Below are 23,497 nucleotides of genomic sequence, written 5' to 3' on the forward strand. Positions count from 1 at the left end.
CAGAAAAAAGAAAAAGAAACGATTATAGGCCTACATAAATGTTGTTGCCGTTTTTTAGATAAAAGATATTTTGTGAATAAATTACTATAATAAAATAATAGGCCTTTTACTTTAGGCCTACATGGAAGCTATACAAAAAATACAAAATAATGGTTAGTTAAAAAAAAAAATATATATATACGGCCATGGAGGAATAAATCTAATTTTTTCCTCCATGATATAACACTGTGATAGTTTGTATTTTTAAATAGCATTATTGTGGAACATTTTTTTCTTCTTTTTCTTTGTTCAAACTTGTTCATAAGTCTAGCTCGTATCGTATACCCGACAATTTTTTTAATGTGGTAATGAATGTACCTACCTTTAATAAACTGATGGGTGAAAGTCGCCCATTAAAAAAATGGAGGCTGATGTGAAACATGGAAAACGTGCCAAAAGTGGGCGTGGCACGAAAAAAAAAAAAAACGCCCTTTCAATACGAGGCTGCTTGAAAGATGGGGTAAGAAAATCGATAATGTTTTGACTCACATCCCAAATTTCGAACTTAAAAGTTTAGATAAGAACAATGAAGCAAATATTTTAGATCTTGAGGTCTCCAAAATCGGTAATGTTCAATATGAAAACAACTTTTACTTTTTGAAATTAAATCGACGATCCTGTCCACCAGCTGGGTATTTTGTCTTCTGCGTATCGACTTTCTGGAAGTTTCTTTTGACCCACCCACGCTTAGTTTCGAAAACACTTAACATATTATTTTTTAACGTCGACTTGTTTTAAAGAAAATCTAAAAGCCCGACAAAGGTAATGTAATATTATTTTATCGACATGTTAATGGCTACTAGTTGAAGTAGGCCTACTGTAACTATGTGAATCATTCACTGTATATTTTATGCATTTTACGGAGTTTTTTGTGTGGGATTAAAAATCTACCTGTCACCTTCCTTCCTCAGATGCTTCTATAAATGGCAGCGCTCACAGACAATGCTTTTCCTTCAACTAACGGGAATGTTAACAGTGTTTGTTTTTCTTTTATTTCCCTCTATATGGCCGCTGGGGGTGGGGTGTATGGGAAGGCTTATAGGCACATCTGTGTGGAGTTACCTTGGCATGTTTTTTTTTTTAATCTACTAAAGTACTAGGGTTTGGAAATTTAAAGGAACACGCTGCCTTGGATCGGACGAGTTGGTCTATGAAAAGCGTTTGAAACCGTTTGTCATGAAATGCATATTATAGTTAGAAAGATGTTTTAAAAGTAGAATATAATGATCCACACAAGTATCACTCAAAATTGCACGGTTTTCATTTTACGTCGCAAACTAACACGGTCGGCCAATTATGGGAGTCAAAAATTCGACTTTCATAAATGGCCGACCGTGTTAGTCGACGAGGTAAAAGGAAAACCACGCATTTTCGAGGCAAATTTGTGTAGATCACTGTAATCTACTTTAACAACATCTTTCTTACCATATCGATTTTATAACAAACGGTTACAGGACGCTTTTCAAAGACCAACTCGACCGATCCAAGGCAACGTGTTCCTTTAAAATATTGATAATCAAAATATCTCCTTAATTATAAAGAGAGTCTTGATAAATCAGCGCTCTCTCTCTATATATTATGGACTGTGGAAACTTGGGATCTATAAAAAAGGGAAGGGGCAATAACTTGCTGTTGGATTTGAGTTGCTATCTTTCAACGTTTTATTCATCTCTTATCAACTGTTTTACAAAATGCAACAGAAAAAAAAAAGTTTCAGCACAATTATTATTACTGCTTGATAATTTCCTGCTTGACAAAATTAAGCAGGGAGCCTGTTGAAATCTTTCACTAAGACATTGCATTTTGCCTGGTAACTTTTTTCTGCTAAGCACTGTTGTTTGTGTTTGGCTAATTGTTTGCTTAAGCAGCTCTCTGAATGTCAACATTGTTTTTGTTGTGTTACAAGCCATTATACACTGAGTGGGTTTTCCCGTTATTTTCTCCCGACTCCGAGGACCGATTTTGCCTAAATTTTCACTGGTTTGTTATTCTGTATAAGTTGTGATACACGAAGTGTGGGACTTGGCTATACTGTTTACCGAAAGTATATAATGGCTTTAAAGTAATAAAAGGCTTGTGAGTAACTATCCATAAAGTAATAGGAAAAGAGAAAAACCAGGCAAGAAAAAACAGAGGAAAGATAATATTCCTATATTCATATACTTTTTTTACACAGAAAGTGAAGGGAAAAAGGAGAATCTCACATGCCTGTTATAATAAGCTCTGTAGACATAGTCAACATAACAATATAGATCCATTGTGAAAAATATTGGTTTTGTGATATTTTTTTTCTTCAATTTCTCACAGATTATTAAACTTTTCTTGAAGACAAGAACATTTAAAACAATGCAATCATTTAAAAAGAAATTCCAGTTCCACATGTTTTAAAACAAAATTCAAGTCCAAACTTGGCTTTAATACCAAATTCAATTAATTTTACAAATTCTCTAAGAATTTTACAAACAAATGCCTAGCATTTCACATTGTAGGTATAATTTATGAAATACAAATAACTCAAATGCTGAAATGTCATTTTTACAATGATACAATGGTTGGAAAAAAAAGTGAAGATTAATAAACTTTTTTTTACGAGTACATTTTCTGAAAGGATATTGCACACTGCACATTTCAAATGTACATGTAAATTATATCATCTAATAAACATACAAGTGTCTTTGTAATATGTTTTCAATAAAAATAATATAAGGACTAGACTAACATTTACTTTTGTTAATAAAAAAAAAGCTGAGGTAATCGCACAGTACTGGTACAAAACCGTCAATAGTTGGTCTTGTTTAGTTTGCCAATATCAAGGTCCACTTTGCGGTACAACATTATGTAGGTCGGTCCCAATGTACACCATTTTCATTTATGTTTTTTCTAGGCCCGTTTTTGTAGAGCAGCTTATGCACAAAATGTTGCTTAACAAATTTCTGCTTAGCAGAAATGAGCAGGATACCAGTCGGAGATCATACACTTTACATGGTAGTTTTGCTGATAACCATATTCTGGTAAGCATAATTTTGTTGTGCTTAGCTTTTTTTTTTTTTTTTTGCTAAAGCAGCTCTATGAAATTGGGCTCTGGTTGTGATTCCAAAGACACTAAGAACTTCAATTACTGTGCTACATGTACTAGCCAAAAACCCAAATGGTGAGAAGACAAGGAAGTTTAAGTTTCAATTTAGGAGCAACACAAGAGAGTTAGGAGGAAAACACAAGAGACCTATTCCAGGGAAAACCCACGCAGTCTGGCAGTGACTGAAAACCCCAATCCACGTAGGACCCCACCTGGGATTCGTACCAGCGTCCTAGAGGTGGAAGGCGTGGTAAGATACCACTACGCCAACCAGACCACCAAACCATCATTACAAACAAAATTTGGTTTTGCCTTTGAACGCGTCAACTGTTCTCAAAACTTGTATGCAGCCAGGTGCTGACTAACCCTGCAAGAAATTTGACAAAACTCCAGGGCCCAATTCCATGGAGCAGTTTAAGCACAAAATATTGATTTAAAAATTGCAGCTTAGCAACAATAAGAAGTAAATTGTTTTTTTAGCTGGTAAAATTTCTCAGCTAGTTTTGCTGAAGCTGCTCTTTGGGCTCTGATTTCAGGGCCAAATTCCATAGTGCTAGCTGCTTAAAGGAACACGTTGCCTTGGATCGGTCGAGTTGGTCTTTGAAAAGCGTCCTGTAACTGTTTGTTATAAAATCGATATGGTTAGAAAGATGTTGTAAAAGTAGATTACAATGATCTACACAAATATGCCTCAAAATTGCGGGGTTTTCGTTTTACCTCGTCGACTAACACGGTCGGCCATTTATGGGAGTCAAAACTTTGACTCCCATAAATGGCCGACCGTGTTAGTTCGCGACGTAAAATAAAAACCGTGCAATTTTGAGTGATACTTGTGTGGATCATTATATTCTACTTTTAAAACATCTTTCTAACCATATGCATTTCATAACAAACGGTTTCAAACGCTTTTCATAGACCAACTCGTCTGATCCAAGGCAACGTGTTCCTTTAAGCAGAATAAGTGGCTAAGGGCAACAAAATGTTGCTTACCAGGATAAGGTTAACAGCCAAACTACCATGTCATACATGCACAATTTGTGACTAGTATCCTGCTAACTTCTGTTCAGCAGAGTTTTTTAAGCAATATTTTCTGCTTAAGGAGCTCTATAAAATTGGGCCCAGGTGCTTCACCGAGTCTTTATACACCAACAGAAAAATCTACCAAGTTACAACCTTGAAGGCCTGAAGACCGAGTCACACTGCAGCGATAACGGAAAACGATAACAATCACGACGCAAAGAGAACGCATTGTATTGGTTGAATTGATCCATACAGAATACGCCTACGCTCGTTCAACCAATCGAGGGTGTGCATTGTTAACCTTTGTGTTTTCGTTCTCGCTATTGAGACCTGAGTGACCAAGCCCCAACAGTTAGTTACTACACCTACATCATATCTACATTACTTATTGGTTGGGTTTTAGTATGCTTAGCTACTTGCTTTAACAGCTCTATGAATGGGCCCTGGGCAAAACATCAAATGCTATATTTTTTGTGGTTCCCCAAAGTCACAGTGTGTAGTTTGGCCATCATGTAGGTATTCCATACTTTTCCAGGACCCTACAGTGACCATATCTTGTGCACATTCCAGGCTACCAATACCTTTGTTTAGTGAATACTTCGACCCTACACTACATAATTTGAATTTTAAATGTTCAGTTTTCCTCACTGCATCACAACTTACACAAACCTGCACAAAATTCTCTCGAAGGAAACGCTGCAAGTCCACTGAGGAATAATCTATTGTCAATAACCTGTTTATTTCAATCACACTATTGGATTTCAGAAGTCTTTGTCTCGCCCCCCCCCCCCCCTCCTCCCACCCCCAAATGAAAATGTTTGGTTGTGTTTGTTATACATGTCATCACAGCAACATGAGAAGGTAAGTACTTCTCATATTTTGTGGGGAATTATGAGCTTCTAAGCATTTTGAAAACTTTTGGTAATATTTTGTGAAATCGAAGGTGGTAACTGTTAGCACCATTAATAATTAATTGTTGTAGCTCCTTGGTATGTCACATGCTTGGGAAACAGTAATGCCACTTCTAGAATAGTTAAAAAGTAAAATATAAAAATTAATAGAACTGTGAACAAAGAAACATCACAGCAAATGATGATATTACCTTAATCTTTCAGATATTATAACAGACAAAGAAATAAAATCGAACATTACATTTTGATATGAAACTGTTGTTCTAACGAACTATTATTTGACCACAATATGGTCTACCCTCTAATCCCCTTTACTGTGTCTGTCCCACAGGCAAAGTACTGTGAGATATTCTACTAGAGTTTTCCCCTCGTAGTGCTGCACTTTGGAATTCCTGACATTATCTCATTGGGAGACTTTGTGGAACGTTAGAGGGCAGCAGACTTACCGGGTAAATCCATTCTCAGAATTATGCGCATGGTCAGAAATACGTAAACAATGGAAATTTACCCGGTAAGTCTGCTGCCACCTAGCGTTGGAAAGTCTCCTGTTGTCCATCATCTTAAAATCTATTCCAGCTCAAGAGAAATAATAACAGAGATCAAAAAGTTGGCAGTGACCCAACTGTCAGAATACCCTTTTATAAGAATAAAAAAAGTACTAATAAAAGCCATGTCTAAATTAAATGCCTTGGTTAGGGTAAAAACATGGACAAACCTAGGAGGTATGCCTGATACCATGTATACCAAGTATAATCTGTTTACAGGTGCAAGTCCTTGGGGTCCAACAGAGTTTAAACAAAGAAGCTGGTTGAGGTTGATGGTTTCCTAAACCATGCTTCAATAGCTACTAACTAAAATGTTACCCTTTCTGGTGTAATGTTATATACTGTGTTCCTCTTAACATTTTTCTTGTTTGAGGTCTCAATAACCACACTAATGATCTGAATGGATCAGTGCATAAAGAGCAATGAGTTTTTATCCCTTCGCAGGCCTCAAAACAACCTTGGCACCCACAGCGACTGCCATGGTGCCATGTGCTTTTGCTGTGGTGCCCCTTGCTCAGTTTCAATGAAATTGTAAATTTTCCTCATATAAGTCCCCCTTACCAGAGGGAAATTGCTGTGCCCCTTCATAAACGAAGTTCAAGGACTGCTACGGGGTAGTGTCAGGTGAAAAACAAAAAGGACAATAGTGCACATATATGTAAAAATACAATTCTGTGCATTGACAAACTTTTTAAAAGTTTTTACTATGACTATTTTTTACCCTAGGCAAGGTATGTTTTGGGTCCTTGGGACAAAAATAGGAAAATTGTTTCAGTACAAGAGCTGACCTTCATGATTTAGTATTCATAATAGACTTTCAGGCTTTCAGTTTTTCTGACTTTTCCCAAGGGTAAAAAGCTTTTCACCTAGGCTGACTTGAGATGCCCATCTGCCTCGTCCTCTAGCTCCTCCATCTTTCCTTCTTCCTCTTCTTCTCCTTCCATTTCTTCTTCCTCATCCTCGTCTTCGCTGTCTGGAGGAGGGTCGCTCTCATCGTATGGGTCAGCCGACCAGATGCTGTAGCAGATGAAGATCATGAGGAAGGACGGGACGACCAGGAGACCGGTGGTCAAGATGGGGCTGGACATCCATAGGGCCTGAACGGTAGAAGATGAAATAGGATTAAACACAGGTGTTATAAACTGTGCAATTAGTTCCTGGCCAAATTATCATATCACATATACAAAATACTTGTGACTGGTATCCTGCTCATTTCTGCTGAGCAGAAAACAGTTAAGCAATATTTTCTGCTAAGCACCCATATGAAATTTTTGAATCCTTCTCCAAAATTCTTACCCATTAGGTTTGAGAGTCCATAGGTGACAAAAAAAGTATTAAAGTAGGATCCCAAATTAAGTTGGCAAATTGAAGATTTGGGCATTTCCACCTGTTTATAAAGGGTAAATTCTGGAAACAAACTTATTACACGACAACAAAAACTATCCCAACCAGCTGTTTGTAATATTCAACATGATGGTCTAAACATGCACAATTCGCTGATACAAACTAAAATAAAGCATTTATCATGTGATGGTCAAAACATACAAAAGCAATGTTTGTTGCAATCAAACTAAAATAGACTTTCACAAAATGACTGCAAAAACAAAGTAAAACACTGTTTTTTTGTGGGTTTTTTTCAAATAAAAAATCAAAGCAATGTAATATTCTTATTTTCACTATTCACAGTGTTGTTGCTTCACTCACCACTAAACTTCTAACAACTTCGTAGATAACTCTGTAGATTTTCCTATACCAGCTGTTGCCACCTAATGGCTGTGGGAGTGAAAAGAAGAAAAAAGACACAATTTTAAGTAGGACAGCAAAAACACTTGCTAAGCACACAAAAGTCTCGCTTAGCGAAAATACAGTGACCAGGGGTAGAGATGTTCCAGCGCTTTGAGAACCCTTCCAGTGTGAAAAACGCGGTATAAAAAAACAACTAGTTTTTGTATGTATAATACTACAGGCCAAAATACTGTAAATTATTGTTCAAGAAATTTCCAAGCAGAATTTTCTGCTTAAAGCCATTGGACCCTTTCGGTAAACAGTGTTGTCCAGGGCCCACACTTTGTGTACCACAACTTCTATATCAAATAACAAACCTGTGAAAATTTAGGCTCAATCGGTCATCGGAGTCGGGAGAAAACAACGGAAAACCCCACCCTTGTTTCCACGCGTTTCGCCGTGTCATGACATGTGTTTAAAATAAATCCGTAATTCTCGTTAACGAGAATTTATATTGTTTTGCTGTTTTCTCAAAAAGTAAAGCATTTTATGGGATAATACTTCAAGAGAAATCTTTCACCATTGCCTTCTGTAAACCCTGTAAGTTATTTGTAAATCTGTGAACTTTTATTTTTTTTCTGAACCGAAAGGGTCCAATGGCTTTAACAGCTTTATGAAGTTGGGCCCTGGTGCCTGGAGCATCAAATTGGAAGTGTGTCAGGGGCGAACAAGATAAAATCAAATAATATTGGAGTGCCATGAGCAACGGATTTGAGCACAACATAAGAGGCCACTGTTATTATTACTTGGCACCATATAAGATTATTATTACTGATATTAATTATTTTTTGGGCTGAAAAACTAAACATTGGCTAGAGAGAGATTTGAACCTGCGACCTCTGGATTAACGTACTACCAACTGAGCTATCTAGCATTAAAGGAACACGTTGCCTTGGACCGGTCAAGTTGGTCTTTGAAAAGCATTTGTAACCGTTTGTTATAAAATGAATATGGTTGGAAAGATGTTTAAAATGTAGAATACAATGATCCACACATGATCCACATGCCTCGAAATTGCACCGTTTTCCTTTCACCTCGTGGACTAACACGGGCGGCCATTTATGCGAGTGTAATTTTTGACTCCCATAAATGGCTGACCGTGTTAGTTCGCCAAAGCAAAATGAAAACCACGCAATTTCGAGACAAGTTTGTGTGGATCATTGTATTCTACTTTTAAAACATCTTTCCAACCATATGCATTTTATAACAAACGGTTTCAAACGCTTTTGTTAGACCAACTCGTCCGATCCAAGGCAACGTGTTCCTTTAATGTGAGGCTAAGTTGGTCGAGTGCACGTAGCAATTGAGTATGTAAGGGATCTAAGCCTAGGTTTGGTTTATGGGTTTAAAAGCCCAATGTACATGGACCTACCTCGATATTTCCCTCTTCAATGCTGACCAAGAATTCGCTCAATGATTCTATGGTAACCTCCAGAGGCTCTTCATAACTATAGTATTCATAGGTGTCTGGATTGACCACCAGGATACCAGGTCTTTCTAACTGACTGTAAAGCAAAGAGGAAAAAAAATCAATGAGAGATAATAATAATACAAGGTATTTATAAAGCGCTCTAACTAACAGGGGAAAGTACCACAGCGCTGTACACACAAAATAAACAAAGAGCAAAGAATAAAGAAAAGCAAGCAAATCAGTTGAACAGGTGGGTTTTGAGAGATTTCTTGAAGGCTGCTAGTGAGCTAGAGTGGCGGATGCTGTGAGGTAAATCATTCCAGAGGTTTGGGGCAGCAGTGTGGAAGCTTTTTTCCCCAGTGTGGTGCGTGTTTTGGGGTTGGCAAGTAGTCTGGTGTCAGTAGATGACCGGAGGTATCTATTAAGTTTGTACAACTGAATGAGATCCATTAGGTATGAAGGCGCAGAGGCGGTATTGAGACATTTGAAGACCAGGGTAAGTATTTTAAAGTTGATACGGTTGGAGACTGTCAGCCAGTGAAGATCGTGAAGAGATGTGGCTTGGGAATAACAAAGAATCCATACTGTGGGGTGTCGTGGCCGAGCGGATAAGAGCGCCGAATTCAAGCTCTGGTGATTCTGTTCAGCGGAGTGTGGGTTCGAATCTCTGTCGTGACACTTGTGTCTCTGAGCAAGACACTTCGCCATAGTTGCTTTACTCCACCCAGGGGTAAAATGGGTACCTGTGAGGGCAGAGTTAGTTCTTGTGATTGATTAGCCTTTATTGCGCTACATATTTGGCGGCACAGGCTGTATACTCCACAGGGAGCTGAGATGGTCCAACAAGGGTGTTTTTTCTTTCATCATTTTCTCAGAACTTCGATGACCAATTGAGCCCAAATTTTCACAGGTTTGTTATGTTATGGTTATGGTGGGATACCCCAAGTAAGAAGACTGGTCTTTGACAATTACCAAACGTGTACCTTCCCTTTAAACCATACACCAAATGTGTCTAGTGTCTTTAAAGGGAAGGTAAACGTTTGGTAATTGGCAAAGACCAGTCTTCTTACTTGGCGTATCCCATCATAACCATAAAATAACAAGTCTGTGAAAATTTAGGCTCAATTGGTCATCGAAGTTACGAGAAAACGATGAAAGAAAAACTACCCTTGTTGGACGAATTTGTCCATTTAAACCACTGGCATCGGGCCTGTACTCCAGTGTAACCTTTGAGCTCTGAAATGGCTCCCCAACTACGTGCAACTACTCACCTCAGAGTGATGTCGTTTGCTATATCGTTATTCTCCATGAAACCAAACTGAAATTTTCTGCAAAGAAAAAAAATAAAGAAAAAATTAGATATTGATCAAATTCACCTTAAGAAAAGTGAAGTCTGTCCCGAGCCAATATGGCTCATCGGGTTGGAGTTTATATCTGGTTTCATTGGCATTAAACAGGAGGGGTTGCCAGTCCATTGCAGGTTACTCCCAAGCTCTCACCAGTACTATTGTGCACTCCTGGCGGTAGAGAAGCAATTACGGTAAAGTGCCTTGCTCAAGGACAAAAAACACATAATTTCAAGGGATATTGTTGTGAATTACAAATAAGGGCTGAGGTACTTGTGTATACATGGTGTAGGGTTCAATAGACTTTTTAGGCTATTAAAATAACAATATTTGTAAAAAAAAAAAAATTCTCAGGGGCAAACAAAATTTGGTAATCAGACTAAACATGCAAAAGAAGGAAAAATATTATGCCTGGCATAATGATACTCTATTTTTAAGATACCTTTCCAACCATATTCAATTATAACAAATGACAACCCATGGGGGAGATAAGACTCACTCATGAAACTGCTGCCTGTGTTCCAGGGCCACTTTGTGTACAGTGTCCTTCATGATGTAATGAGGATGCTTCTTGTGATTGTCTACGCTAGGATTCACTAAAGCTAATACCAAGAATTTATCTGTAGACGAAAAACATAACAATGACACTGTGAACAAAAAATGTTTGAGAATAGCTACAAGTCCAACAGATTAAACAAAATTTTGGGGTTGAACAAAGAATTGACTAGAGTGGGATTCGAACCAACGACCTCTGCATTAATGTGCCGGCACTCTACCAACTGAGCTATCTAGCCCTATATTGGCGATGTCCCTATTTTGTCAATATCTTTGTTCAGGGGTGCCAGTCAGAAGCCATACAACCGTTAACTGCCGTGTAGCCAGGGATTACACCCAAATTACGATACAAACTGGGAAGCCGCAGCCAGGGGATCACCAGGCACTTTAATCCGGAGGTCCTTGGTTCGAGTCCCACTCTAGTCAATTCTTTGTTCAACCCCAAAAATCATTATAAAAATTTACCCAGTCAGTTTCCCTTGTGGTTTATATTGATATAAATTTAAAACTTAATCCACTGTAAGTGGCACTGCTTATTGGTGCACTCTATCCCGCCAGTAAGTTATCGATTGGACAAAACCACAATAATTATACAGTGGAAAGTAAAACCTGAAACCTTTATCCACTATAGGGTAACACGGGTACTTGTAGTTTGTAAATGACACATTTGTATAACATAAGAACAAAGGTCTAGAACCAAGGATTACAATAAGCAATGGACATTGTGTTTTGTGTTCTACAAAAAGTACCCAGACTCTTTAACTTTTCATCAATGTTGACCTTACCATCCTTTCGCAACTTGGAAAAGGAGTCACCTTTTTACTTCTGTAGAGACACGGGAAGGAAGCCGATCCTCTAATAAAAAAGGACGAGGCTTCGCCAAAATATAATCGATAAAAATGCAATGATGACTTGGGTTCCCCACATTACATACCTAATTGTGCGAGGAGGTTTATGTTGTTATTCTCGATCAGAGGGAATGCTTGAAATCTCTCGTTCATTATCCATGTCTTAACATCCTCTTCAGTCGCTCCTCCTTCAGGAGCTAAGAAAAAGGGAAAAAAATCAACAATTGAACATTTTTAGTGAAAAGTTTTCAGCGATATATTTTACAAAGGTGTAAGGGTGAAAACAAATTGTACTATTCTTAATCCCCGATGCAAAACTATCATACATTCAAGCCATTATACACTTTCGGTAAACAGTAGTGTCCAAGTCCCACACTTTGTGTATCACAACTTATATATAAAATAACAAACCTGTGAAAATTTAGGCTCAATCGGTCAGCGGAGTCGGGAGAAAATAACGGGAAAACCCACTCTTGTTTCCGCGCGTTTCGCCGTGTCATGACATGTGTTCACTATAAATCCGTAATTCTCGCTATCGAGAATTGATATTGTGTTAATGTTTTCTCAAAAAGTAAAGCATTTCATGGAACAATATTTCAAGAGAAGTCTTTCACCATTACCTTCTGTAAACCCTGTAAATTATTTGTAAATTATTTGCAGATAGCCAAATTCCACAAGTTATACCACCAGAAGCAGAGATCGTCTATATCTCACTTCAATCGCGCACCCTCCGAGAAGATGAGATCTTCTATATCTCTATTCAATCGCGTCCCTGGGCAACCCACAGGATCTCCTATATCCTCACGGCCACCAGTTCACCTCCGTAGTCAACGCGCTTTCCAGAAACACACCGTAGTCAACCTTAGCAACCGGAGTATCACGGAAACCGAGACCAGCGTCCTGTCCCTGGGTATGAACTTTGCCCAGCCCCCCAAGTCCATCCCTACCGAAGAAATTATCCAGTCTACAGAGCAAGCCCTCAAACACCTCAGCAAGACGGAGAAGATTGATGTCCGGATCAAGATAAACGAGGTTCTGCGGAAGGCGAAACCAGCCAAGTCCAACCTTTCCAAGGTTGAGCAGGCAGCCCTCCGAGAACTTCGCCGGGACGAATCCATTCACATCTTGCCTGCTGATAAAGGGAATGCCACTGTCATCATGGACCGCACGGAGTACACTGACAAGGTAAGCAATATTTTATCATCTGGTTCATACCGCCCCCTCCCCAAGGACCCCACCCCTAGCATCGAGAAGAGGGTTGCCAGCAAACTCCTTTCCATCCACCGGTCTGGAGCTCTCTCCGTCCCACTCTATCGTAGGCTCCGCCCATCCAGCTCCACCTGTCCCAGGTTCTTCGGCAATCCCAAGATTCACAAGCCGGAAGTTCCCCTCCGCCCCATAGTTGCCTCGAGGGGTTCCCCCACCTACGACACTGCCAAGTACCTAGCTAAAGTACTTCGACCCCTGGTGGGTCTCACTGAACACCATGTTTCCAATTCCACCCAGTTTGTTGACATTACCCGCAACCTAACCCTACAACCCACTGATATCTTGGTAAGTTTTGATGTGGAATCTCTCTTCACCAATGTGCCCACTGATGAAGCTTGCTTCTTGGCCAAGGAGAGATTATCACATGACCCATCCCTCCCTGATCGTACTGGTCTTTCACCTGACCAAATTCATGATTTGCTTTACACATGCGTTTCCTCCAGTTGTTTTCAATTCCAGGGCAAGTACTACGAGCAGACAGCTGGGACCTCCATGGGATCCCCTATATCCCCGGTTCTAGCTGACATATTCATGGAGGAGTTCGAGTCCTCATCACTCCTCACCGCTGACCTCCGACCCAGCCTGTGGCTCCGCTACGTTGACGACACCTTTGTCGTGTGGCCCCACGGTCAGGACTCTCTCCATGAATTTCTGCAGTACCTCAACCAACAACACTCCAGTATCAAGTTCACCATGGAGCAAGAACATTCCGGAAAGTTACCCTTTCTGGATGTTCTCATTACAAGAAACCAAGACGGCACCCTACATCACAGCATTCACCGGAAACCCACCCACACCGACCGTTACCTACATCAGCGATCTTTCCATCATCCAGCCATCAAGTCGTCAGTCAACCGTGCGCTGGTTCAACGGGCTTATACCATTTGTGATCCGGATAGCCTCCAGCATGAGTTGCAGCACATCACCACTTCTCTACAGCGGAATGGATACAACGCCAAGCAAGTCAAGACTAGCAAGCCCGTCCCCCCCGACCAAAGGGTCTCCTATACCCAAGGTCAAACACACACACCCACAGTTAGTTTACCATACCTAGGTCCCCCCTCTCATCGCCTCCAACGCATCTTCAAGGAAGCAGGTTTCAAGGTGTATCACTCCGCCCCGAAGAAACTCCATGGCTCTCTCCAATCGCACAAGGACAAGAAGGACCCCTCCGCCCGTGCCGGAGTCTATCGCATTCCATGCGAATGTGGTAAGGTTTATGTCGGGGAAACCGGGCGTAACCTTCCCACTAGACTTAAGGAACACCGAGCACACGGAAGGAGGGGGGACTTCGATAAATCCGCCATCGTCAAGCATTCCCACATCGCTGACCACCGAGTGAACTGGGATGCTGCTGAGATCATCGCTCCCATCCAGGCGTGGCACCCTAGACGCATTAGAGAGGCCATCGAGATCCACAAGCATGACACCGTACCCCAAGACATCGGCTTCCACATCAGTGACATCTGGCTCCCTCTTCTCCCGACCAATGGATCTTCTATATCCACGGTCACCCCCTAGGCCCCAACTATTAGACTGCTTTGGGTCATCTATACCCTCAGTCACCTAGGCCCCACACCCTCACTGTCCCCTGTGCTTGTTCCTACTGACACGGTTCAGTGAGCACACACCCCCCACACAACCCCCAAGGCTCCACAACAGGTTTCACCACGCATCATCGAGTTCACTTCCCGCCTACATTTCCCGCCTTCGTGCATCACCGCTGATCCACCGCCTAGTACTTAAGCAGCATGCAGCATCAGAGTCCAGCATTCTCCAGAAGACGATCAGAGCATACTGATCGAAACGTCGAGTTAACCCAACGGTTCTTTTCAGAACCACCCCAACTCATTTAGAGATTGTTATTACATGGTGTTACCGCAAACTCTTCTATATCTTATCTCCACCATGCAAAGTTTCAAATCCTACTTAAATCTGTGAACTTTTTTTATTTTCTGTACCGAAAGTGTATTATGGCTTTAAATCATTGTGGTACCCGCTACTAAAACAGATAATTTCAAACTGCCTCTAGCCACCAGGTTAGCTCAGTGGTCTAGTCCTAAGACTTCTGCAAAGGTCATGGGTTTGAATCCTGCCTGAGGGATGTGCCTGTAGATTTTTTATACAAACTTTGGAAAGTATACAATGCTACATCGGTGTAAGGGTGAGAAGAGTTTGCTCCAGGCATTGACTGATGCTAGCTGAGTTGCCAAACACCGATGCTTTTTAGAACCAACACTACTCAAAAGCAATTTACACAAGGTGCTGACGCAAACCTCAGCTGAATTGAGATGTAATCCCACAGAGAGACGGACAAACAGATGAATGTCAATCCTACCTTCATACTTGTAGTGCTTCTTGTCTTTGAATACAACCAAAGTCGGTAAGTCTTTCTCATCCACCTTCTTGTCGGCCGGTAAGACTTTATTTGACCCTTGGTAGTAAAAACTTTCTAGAATTTTTGCTTCTGCTACGGTGCTATATAATTTCTGAAATGGAAAGACAGATACAAATAAACAGATAAAAACATTAGACTGTGCAAGTCTTGCCTTGTGCAAAAAATATCAGCGACCTCTCAAGAAAAACCTGGGTCAACAGTGTATCGGAACTGGAGTAGACCGTACACAATATTTCCTGCATAAAATTGGAGCTGATCCATCGACAAACTGTGCCTGTGGAAAGATCCAAACTAAGGATCATGTCATCGATGATTGCAAATTGCCTAACCATGCTTCTGGACTAGGAGAGCTTGATGATGAGACAATCAGCTGGCTTAATAAGGATATCCTTCATACGCACGAACGAACAAACCATTTAACTAACTAACTAACGAATGAACGAACCAACGAACGAGCAGACAACCGAACAGACGAATATAAATCAATGGTTTTCTGATAGGTTAATACTGCTAGCTTTCACCTTTCAGAGAATTAAATTAAGCTCATCCTAGATTCTCATCATCCTGAGAACTGTTATACAAATATTGACTGGCAATGAGGTAACTAGTGTACGTCTATTCCCTCGAGGGACTTTGAGTGACCAGAAGAGGGACCTATTTCTTGGGGCCGAAGTGTCGTGGCCGAGCGGTTAAGAGCACCGAATTCAAACTCTGGTGTTTCTGATCAGCAGAGTGTGGGTTCGAATCCCCAGCCGTGACACTGTGTCCTTGAGCAAGACACTTAACCATTGCTTCGTCCTTCGGATGGGACGTAAAGCCGTTGGTCCCATGTGTTGTGTAACGCATGTAAAAGAACCCAGTGCACTTATCGGAAAGAGAAGGGGTTCGCCCCGGTGTTCCTGGTTGTGGCTGCTTAATGCGCCTTAGCACCTTGTAAACCCTTATTAGGTGCTGAATAATTGGGTCTCAGAATTCATCACTGCAATTACCTATCTTTCTGAAAGTTTGTATATACTCAGCGCCTTGAGTACCTTGTTTGGTAGATACGTGCGCTATATAAGACTTCGATATTATTATTATATTAAGCAAGAGGTGTGTTATAATATTTGATATGGTCTCCAAGTGCTTGTCCCCAGTAAAAGACCGGCCTCAGTCCTATACTTCGATGAAGTTATAAATAAGGAAAATTCCTGGACTCACAGAAAGATCGGATTCTGGATTCTGCTCGGCAGTCACCAAAAGAAAGAATGCTTTATGGTCCTTGACAGCTTGCTTGAACTCGCTGGTTTTGGTCATCTTACGTACTGCTGGCCTGAGTAAATAGAGAACCACATAAATATTAATAATAATAATAACACTGGGTCTGTGGGTTCTCTTCAAGCCATTGGACACTTTCGGTAAACAGTATTGTCCAAGGCCCACACTTCGGGTGTCACAACTTATATATGAAATAACAAACCTGTGAAAATTTAGGCTCAATAACTGGAAAACCCACCCTCGTTTCTGCACGTTTCGCCGTGTCATGATATGTGTTAAAAATAAATCCGTAAATCTCAATATCGAGAATTGATATTGTTTTAATGTTTTCTCAAAAAGTCAAGCATTTCATGGAATAATATTTCAAGAGAAGTCTTGCACCATTACCTACCCTGTAAGTAATTTGTAAATCTGTGAATTTTTCATTTTTTTTTTTTCAAAAGTGTCCAATGGCTATAAAGAATCAGAATTAGAGTAACAATTTATTTATTCAGCCAATGTTAAAAAGCTAAAAACCAAAACAATTATAGTGCACCTTGAACTCCCTAGAAAAACACTAACAAAGAAGATAAAAATACATTAAAATAAACATATCGGCTACAACAATAGCACAATACAAACTAGTTCCCATAGCGTTTCGTCACTCCCCTTAGGGTGTATCAAAGCGCTCATTAAAAAAAAAAAAAAAATTAAGCATGAAATGTAAGACCCAGGCATGCAACTGTTTGTTGAAAACAAAAAAGGGGAAAATTTTCAAAGGCACAACTTAAGTGCGGAGCGAGGCAGCCGAAAAACGCCACGGGACACCAGACCCACAATGGTACCCTAGAAAATGTTGAGGTTTATTATGATTTAAGGTGCATTGTTAGCATGTACTAGGCTTATTGTACATTATTGTAGTTGTACATTGTTGTTGCCGGGCATATTTTTTTTTACGCGGAATTCCGCGGAAACGCGGAAGAGTTTTATGCCTGAAGACCCAGTTAGGTAACAACTTCTAAGTTACAAGGTGTTGATCAACGAGTCACATTCAAGTGATTCTTACCCATTGGCCTTTACTGCAAAATCCACAATATCTTTAATTGTTCTGCCTCCTCGGTGAGTTAGATCTTTATCTCCATGTAAACTGTAATAAAAAGACATCAAATTAATGGTACAATGTAAGTGACAAAAGCAAGTGTTTACTTCTTAAGTTACTGTCATTGGTATTAAATCGTCTTCTAGATCAAGCCATCGTGCCAAAAATTATGATAAATATAACACTTTGCGTCCTTATTGTCCAAAGCAGTTGCTGGTCGTTTTATAAAAGAAATATACTCACAATTTTATTGTTGGAAACCCTCTAACGTCAAAGTTGTTCATAACACCTGTGAAAAGAGATTCAAAGAACATATACAAGTAAATAAAACAAAAAATATGGGTGGATAGTTAGCACCTTATAATTTTATAGAGCTGCTTAAGCCAAAAAAAGTAGCCAAGCACAACAAAATTATTGCTTACAAGAATAAGGTTACCAGCTTAAATACAGTCTCACATGTACTTTCTGAAGCTGGTATCCTGCTTAGTTTATGCTTAAGGCACAGCTCTGAACTTTTGACTTTCACTTTGCGAACCGGCGCCCTGGATGAATGGCACTTTTTGTCAGATACTTATTATTATTATTATGAAACTGAGCCCTGCTCATTTTATTCATTCTCTCCTGCTAAAAGATTTTTTTTTGACTTACTTGAGAATCGGGTGCCGTCTAGCTTGCCCACTCGTATATTGGGGTTACTTTTGGCCAGTTTGGTCCCCACCTCCTGCCAAATCGGGGCGAGCTTTTGACAGTGACCGCACCATGGTGCATAGAACTATACATTTAAAAAGAGGAAACAAAAAAATTATAAGCAATATGGAATGTACATGTAGTTAAATTCCTTTGAAATGCATTGCATCTGGGAATCACACAGAGGCAACACTACACAGGCCGAGAAAGAAGTAATTTTCCATGAATTTAATTTCGAGACCTCAGAATTAGAATTTGAGGTCTCGAAATCAAGCATCTAAAAGCACACAACTTCGTGTGACAAGGGTGTATCTTCTTTCGTTATTATCTCGCCACTACCAATTGAGCTCAAATTTTCACAGGTTTGTTATTTTATGCATATATGTTGAGATACACCAACTGTAAAGACTAGTCTTTAACAATTACATATACCAATAGTGTCCAGTATCTTTAATGCAAACAAATGTGAAGTGAAAGGCTTTTGCAATGTACTTCTTTCATATTGAGAACTTAAATGTACAATTGGGATGTATGTTGATGGATTCAGTATGCATTTAGTGTTAAGTTTTCTCAATTAATTTTCTTTGTTCATAAACAATTTATTCTCACAATTTTAAGGTAATGAGAATTTATTTTAATCTTAAATTAGCCTTACTAGGGGTAAATTTGTAAACACCAATAATATACTTGGCGTTTCGTGGCTGAGTAAAAAGGAGAACTAGACTAAAGCTCTGGTGTTTCCATTCAGCAGAAAGTGGGTTCAAGTCCCGGTCGTGACACTCGGAGTCCTTTTACCAAGACACTTTTAAAACCATTATTGTTGCATCCTTCAGATGTGATGTAAGCCATTGTAGGTCCTGTGTGTGTGTTGTGTAATGCATGTAAAGGACCCCAGTGCACTTGTTGGAAAGAGAAGGGGTTAGACTTGTTCATGAATTGGTCTCAAGAAAATGTAAATTTAAAAAATGTAGCATCCACAAAACCTTGCATGAGAATACTGAATGTTGACGCACCTTGAGCAAGGGATATGAGCGCTATACATTGTATAAGAAGCCACTATTGTTACTATGAATGGATATTGTTCTATACAGCTACTAGTCACAGCAATGGTTACCAATGACAACCTTATGTAAAACATCACCCAAGTCCAAGCAGAATTAATATCTGTGAAAGATGAACCTGGGTATTAAACAGGGCCGAGAGTCATCGTTGATAAGTCTAAAACTATAGATGAAATGTTTAAATGGCGGCATAGCTGTTACCTGGAGTGTGGGTTTGTGTGATTTATAATAAAACATCAGATGCTTTCTTTGATATCAATCATCGATAATTCTCTGGAGGTAACAATAATTTTGGTGAATATTTCACAAATTTTCAACTATTCTTCTGAATGGCCAAAAAATATGAGTCATTTTTGGGGGGTATAAAACTATTTAACAATACTAATAGGTATTTATAAAGCACCTTCACAAAAAAAAAAGCGCAACACAACCAAATATTTAAAAAAAAAAGAAAAAAAGGTTTTAAAAGAGAAAACAAATATTTTAAGACAATTCCAAGAAAATTGTTACTACAAAAACAACCAATTTTGAACGTTTCCTTGAAAGTGTTGTTAAAAAAATGTCCCAAATGCATTGCAGCGTTAAGGAACAATCAGTTGTGAGGGAGAAGCTCTGAATGACCTTGGTGTAATGCTATGCAGTATTAAAAAGGCAGACTCCTACACTATTATCATAAAATGTCAGATAAACGTTTGTGTGCTGAAACGAGCACAAAGACCGTGTTCGAACTGGTGAATACGGCTATGTCTGTTGCTATAATGGCAGCGTGGATACATGTAGTCTTGGTACAAGACAAATTTGTTGAGTAAGGCCTGCATAATACACACCCAACAATAAACACATTGTAACTATTCCACCAATAGACCTTATGCTATGCATTGACGTCATCCAGCTCCCATCTTTGAGGTCAAACGGTGACGAAACAATCGAACGCACATAGATTGGCCAATGAACAACCTCCTTTTGACCTCAAGGCGAGGGCGCCGTACTGAAATGGCGTCATGTGCATAAGGTCTATAGAAGTTGCTTGATCAGGCCACGAGTTTCATCTCTGAGAGGGCAAGGCCGTCTTCATTTTTACAAAGGGCACCTCCATTTGGAAAACTTTTAGTCTACCTGTATGGGGAATTTGAAAGGGGCACCAAGGCCAAAACCAGAAGCCTCTGTTTACAAGCATGGAGGTAATTCTAGGCCTGCATAATCATAGAGGAGTGAGGAGCGCAAGAAATAAAGTAGAGATTGCCAAATTAAATTATTACATCTTTCTGTCTAATAATTGTAACTCTTGTGTATCTTTAAAACTTCTTTCCTAAACAGTGGATTTATGATTTGTTCTAGCTTGTATTAATTTTTTTAATGCCTTTTGATCATATTTTGGTAAAGCGCAGTATCTTTGGCCAAACTGAACCCCTTTCTATTTTGCATAAAAAATTATTTCTATACTACATGTAGCATGAGAGGGCATTTTCTTTATACATTAATACATTACCTCAATAAGCCATGGGCCTTGGTTCTTAGCTTCCAGTATCCTGCAGAGCAAAGAATGAGAAATATGTAACTCATATCACAGTCATCGTGTGAACGTGACATGATCTAACGAAATTGCACAGAATGCTTTCATGAAAATTATCATCCAAAATTCGGGCTCGTAGTTTACAGTGGAATGCAGTATCGAGGCCAGTGATTTTAGCGTTGGGCCGGTACTGTCATAACTGAAAAAGTCCGGTGATCTTGTGTTCATTTTTTTTCTTCAAATATTGACTTTCTGATTAAATATCTATCAATTCTGTTGATTATACCTATTGAAGTGTACTTAAACCCATATAACAAGTGAGAAATCTATTCTCGTTAAAACTAATACATGTACACTTAAAGGAACACGTTGCCTTGGATCGGACGAGTTGGTCTTTTAAAAATGTTTGTAACCATTTGTTATGAAATGCATATGATTAGAAAGGTATTTTAAAAGTAGAATATAATGATCCACACAAGTTCCGAAATTGCGTGGTTTTCCTTTTACCTCGTCGACAAACACAGTCCACCATTTATGGGAGTCAAATTTTTGACTCCCATTAATGGCCGACCGTGTTAGTTTGCAAAGTAAAAGGAAAACCACGCAATTTAGAGACAAATATGTGTGGATCATTGTATTCTACTTTTAAAACATCTTTCTAACCATATGCATTAAACAACAAACTGTTACAAACGCTTTACAAAGACCAACTCGGCCGATCCGAGGCAACGTGTTCCTTTAAGATCTAAACTTTGGTCTTGTGAGGTGACATTTTTGTACACATTGTTCACGAGACATTGTGTACTTGCATTGTGTACTTTAGCCAAAAAGAAACCAAGCACAAAATAATGATGCTTACCAGAATAAGGTTACCAGCCAAAATACCACGTCACATGCACAATTTTTGACTGGTATCCTGCTCCTTTTTGCTTAGCAGAAAAATTGTTACGCAACATTTCCTGTAAGTATTGTTTGAATTCACTTTGCATGGTGTGGTGAAATAGGAATAACTCTACACATGGTTGTACCCGCAAGATTCCAATTTATAGTTTCTTCGAATATATTTCCTGCTTTTTTAAAAAAGCAGTCCATGTAATTTGAGCTCTGTTGACAGTTGTGCAGTTTTATTCATTTCTTGCTGCTCTTGAAAAAAGGGGTTGGCTGTAAAATTATTATTTGTACCTTTTCAGGTTTCTGTGTTCAAATTAAAATTGCCTGGTCCGGTTTTTCTGCTTAAAGGCAGTGAACACTATTAGTAATTGTCAAAGACTAGCCTTCACAGTTGGTGTATCTCAACGTATGCATAAAATAACAATTCTGTGAAAATTTGAGCTCAATCGGTCATCGAAGTTGCGAGATAATAATGAAAGAAAAAAAAACACCCTTGTCACACGAAGTTGTGTGTGTTTAGATTGTTGATTTCGAGACCTCAAGTTCTAAATCTGAGGTCTCGAAATCAAATTCGTGGAAAATTACTTCTTTCTCAAAAACTATGGCACTTCAGAGGGAGCCGTTTCTCACAATGTTTTATACCATCAACCTCTCCCCATTACTCGTCACCAAGAAAGGTTTTATGCTAATAATTATTTTGAGTAACTACCAATAGTGTCCACTGCCTTTAAATAAATTTGTGTAAAGAATTTGATTATGAAGAATTTGGACAGGTAATGTTGTTTTCAAAATCAACAAAAACATATTTTGTAGGATAATATGACACAAATTGAACACAAAACAACTCCTTAGTTTTTTATTAACCACCTCTTATTACCTTTTGGCTTTTTTCGTTTAACACATTAATAATGAAACCTTATTTGACTTTCTCATCTTAACTTGGGGATCAACTACATGTAGGGTATAAACCAGACCTCATATCATATAATAAATCATTTATTCAAGCATGAAAAAAAAAGTAATAGAACCTACACCACCTTCATTAAAAAGAAATGTTTGTGTGATTAAATACCCACAGGTATTAATTCAAATTAAGTAAAATTGTTGCCACGTGGCAGCTTCAGGCAGCTAGATGTAGGTTACTTAGACTAGGTGATTGATGCAGAGTAATTTTTAAACAATACTATGTGCGATTATGCAGGTACCTTGCTCTGGTTGTCAGGAAGACCCGTTAAAGCAATTAATTTTAAACCACCAATGTTTGCATAATTGGTAGAGGTAACAAAATAGTGGCAGACAAATTTTTTGTTTTGGGTGATCAATTTACCGTACATGAAATAACAAACTTACGGAAATTTAGGCACACAAAAATAATTCTTTGTGCAAGTAAGGAGAAATACCTGTGCACAATTTTAGTGTGTAAATGTTATTGTCCTCAATTTTGGGGGTCTCCCAATTCAGCTGTTTTTTTTAAAAAGACATTCAGACACAGTTTTCTCAAAATTTCGTAGGGTGTTTCATATAACAAATTGCTGTTAATATGAACTTAATCAGTACATATGTAGCTGTGACTGTGAGACTAAAATTAAACAATGATGTGTTTCAACCTTAATTATCCTGTATCTTAAAGCCATTGGACCCTTTCGGTTCAGAAAAAAAAAAAAAGTTCACAGATTTACAAATCACTTACAGGGTTTACAGAAGGCAATGGTGAAAGACTTCTCTTGAAATATTATTCCATGAAATGCTTTACTTTTTGAGAAAACAGCAAAACAATATAAATTCTCGTTAACGAGAATTATGGATT

At 39.0% G+C, this 23,497-nt stretch overlaps 2 protein-coding genes across 2 annotated transcripts in view; one reads left to right on the plus strand and one right to left on the minus strand.

The window, feature by feature from the left end:
- Positions 1-1,671: 1,671 nt before the first annotated feature.
- The window catches only part of LOC139934327 (protein disulfide-isomerase TMX3-like), a 28,835-nt gene continuing 7,009 nt past the window's right edge, over positions 1,672-23,497 (minus strand). The window contains exons 3-14 of the mRNA XM_071928495.1: positions 20,776-20,815; positions 18,187-18,310; positions 17,782-17,827; positions 17,506-17,586; positions 16,404-16,515; positions 15,144-15,294; positions 11,623-11,733; positions 10,633-10,753; positions 10,059-10,115; positions 8,749-8,881; positions 7,296-7,364; positions 1,672-6,688 (exon numbers count right to left, since the gene is read on the minus strand). Coding sequence (XP_071784596.1) covers positions 6,458-6,688; positions 7,296-7,364; positions 8,749-8,881; positions 10,059-10,115; positions 10,633-10,753; positions 11,623-11,733; positions 15,144-15,294; positions 16,404-16,515; positions 17,506-17,586; positions 17,782-17,827; positions 18,187-18,310; positions 20,776-20,815 — 1,276 coding nt within the window. The 3' untranslated portion in view covers positions 1,672-6,457. The remainder of the gene's footprint in view (positions 6,689-7,295; positions 7,365-8,748; positions 8,882-10,058; positions 10,116-10,632; positions 10,754-11,622; positions 11,734-15,143; positions 15,295-16,403; positions 16,516-17,505; positions 17,587-17,781; positions 17,828-18,186; positions 18,311-20,775; positions 20,816-23,497) is intronic.
- LOC139934400 (uncharacterized) lies at positions 12,275-14,732 on the plus strand. The gene has a single exon (XM_071928623.1). The coding sequence runs from the start codon at positions 12,275-12,277 to the stop codon at positions 14,324-14,326; it is 2,052 nt and encodes a 683-aa protein (XP_071784724.1). The 3' UTR covers positions 14,327-14,732.

This window comes from Asterias amurensis, chromosome 3 (genome assembly GCF_032118995.1).
Source record: "Asterias amurensis chromosome 3, ASM3211899v1".
Taxonomy (NCBI): Eukaryota; Metazoa; Echinodermata; class Asteroidea; order Forcipulatida; family Asteriidae; genus Asterias; species Asterias amurensis.

Bases quoted from the DNA above. Each gene is read 5' to 3' on its own strand.
- LOC139934400 (XM_071928623.1), top strand. From the start codon at position 12,275: ATGAGATCTTCTATATCTCTATTCAATCGCGTCCCTGGGCAACCCACA.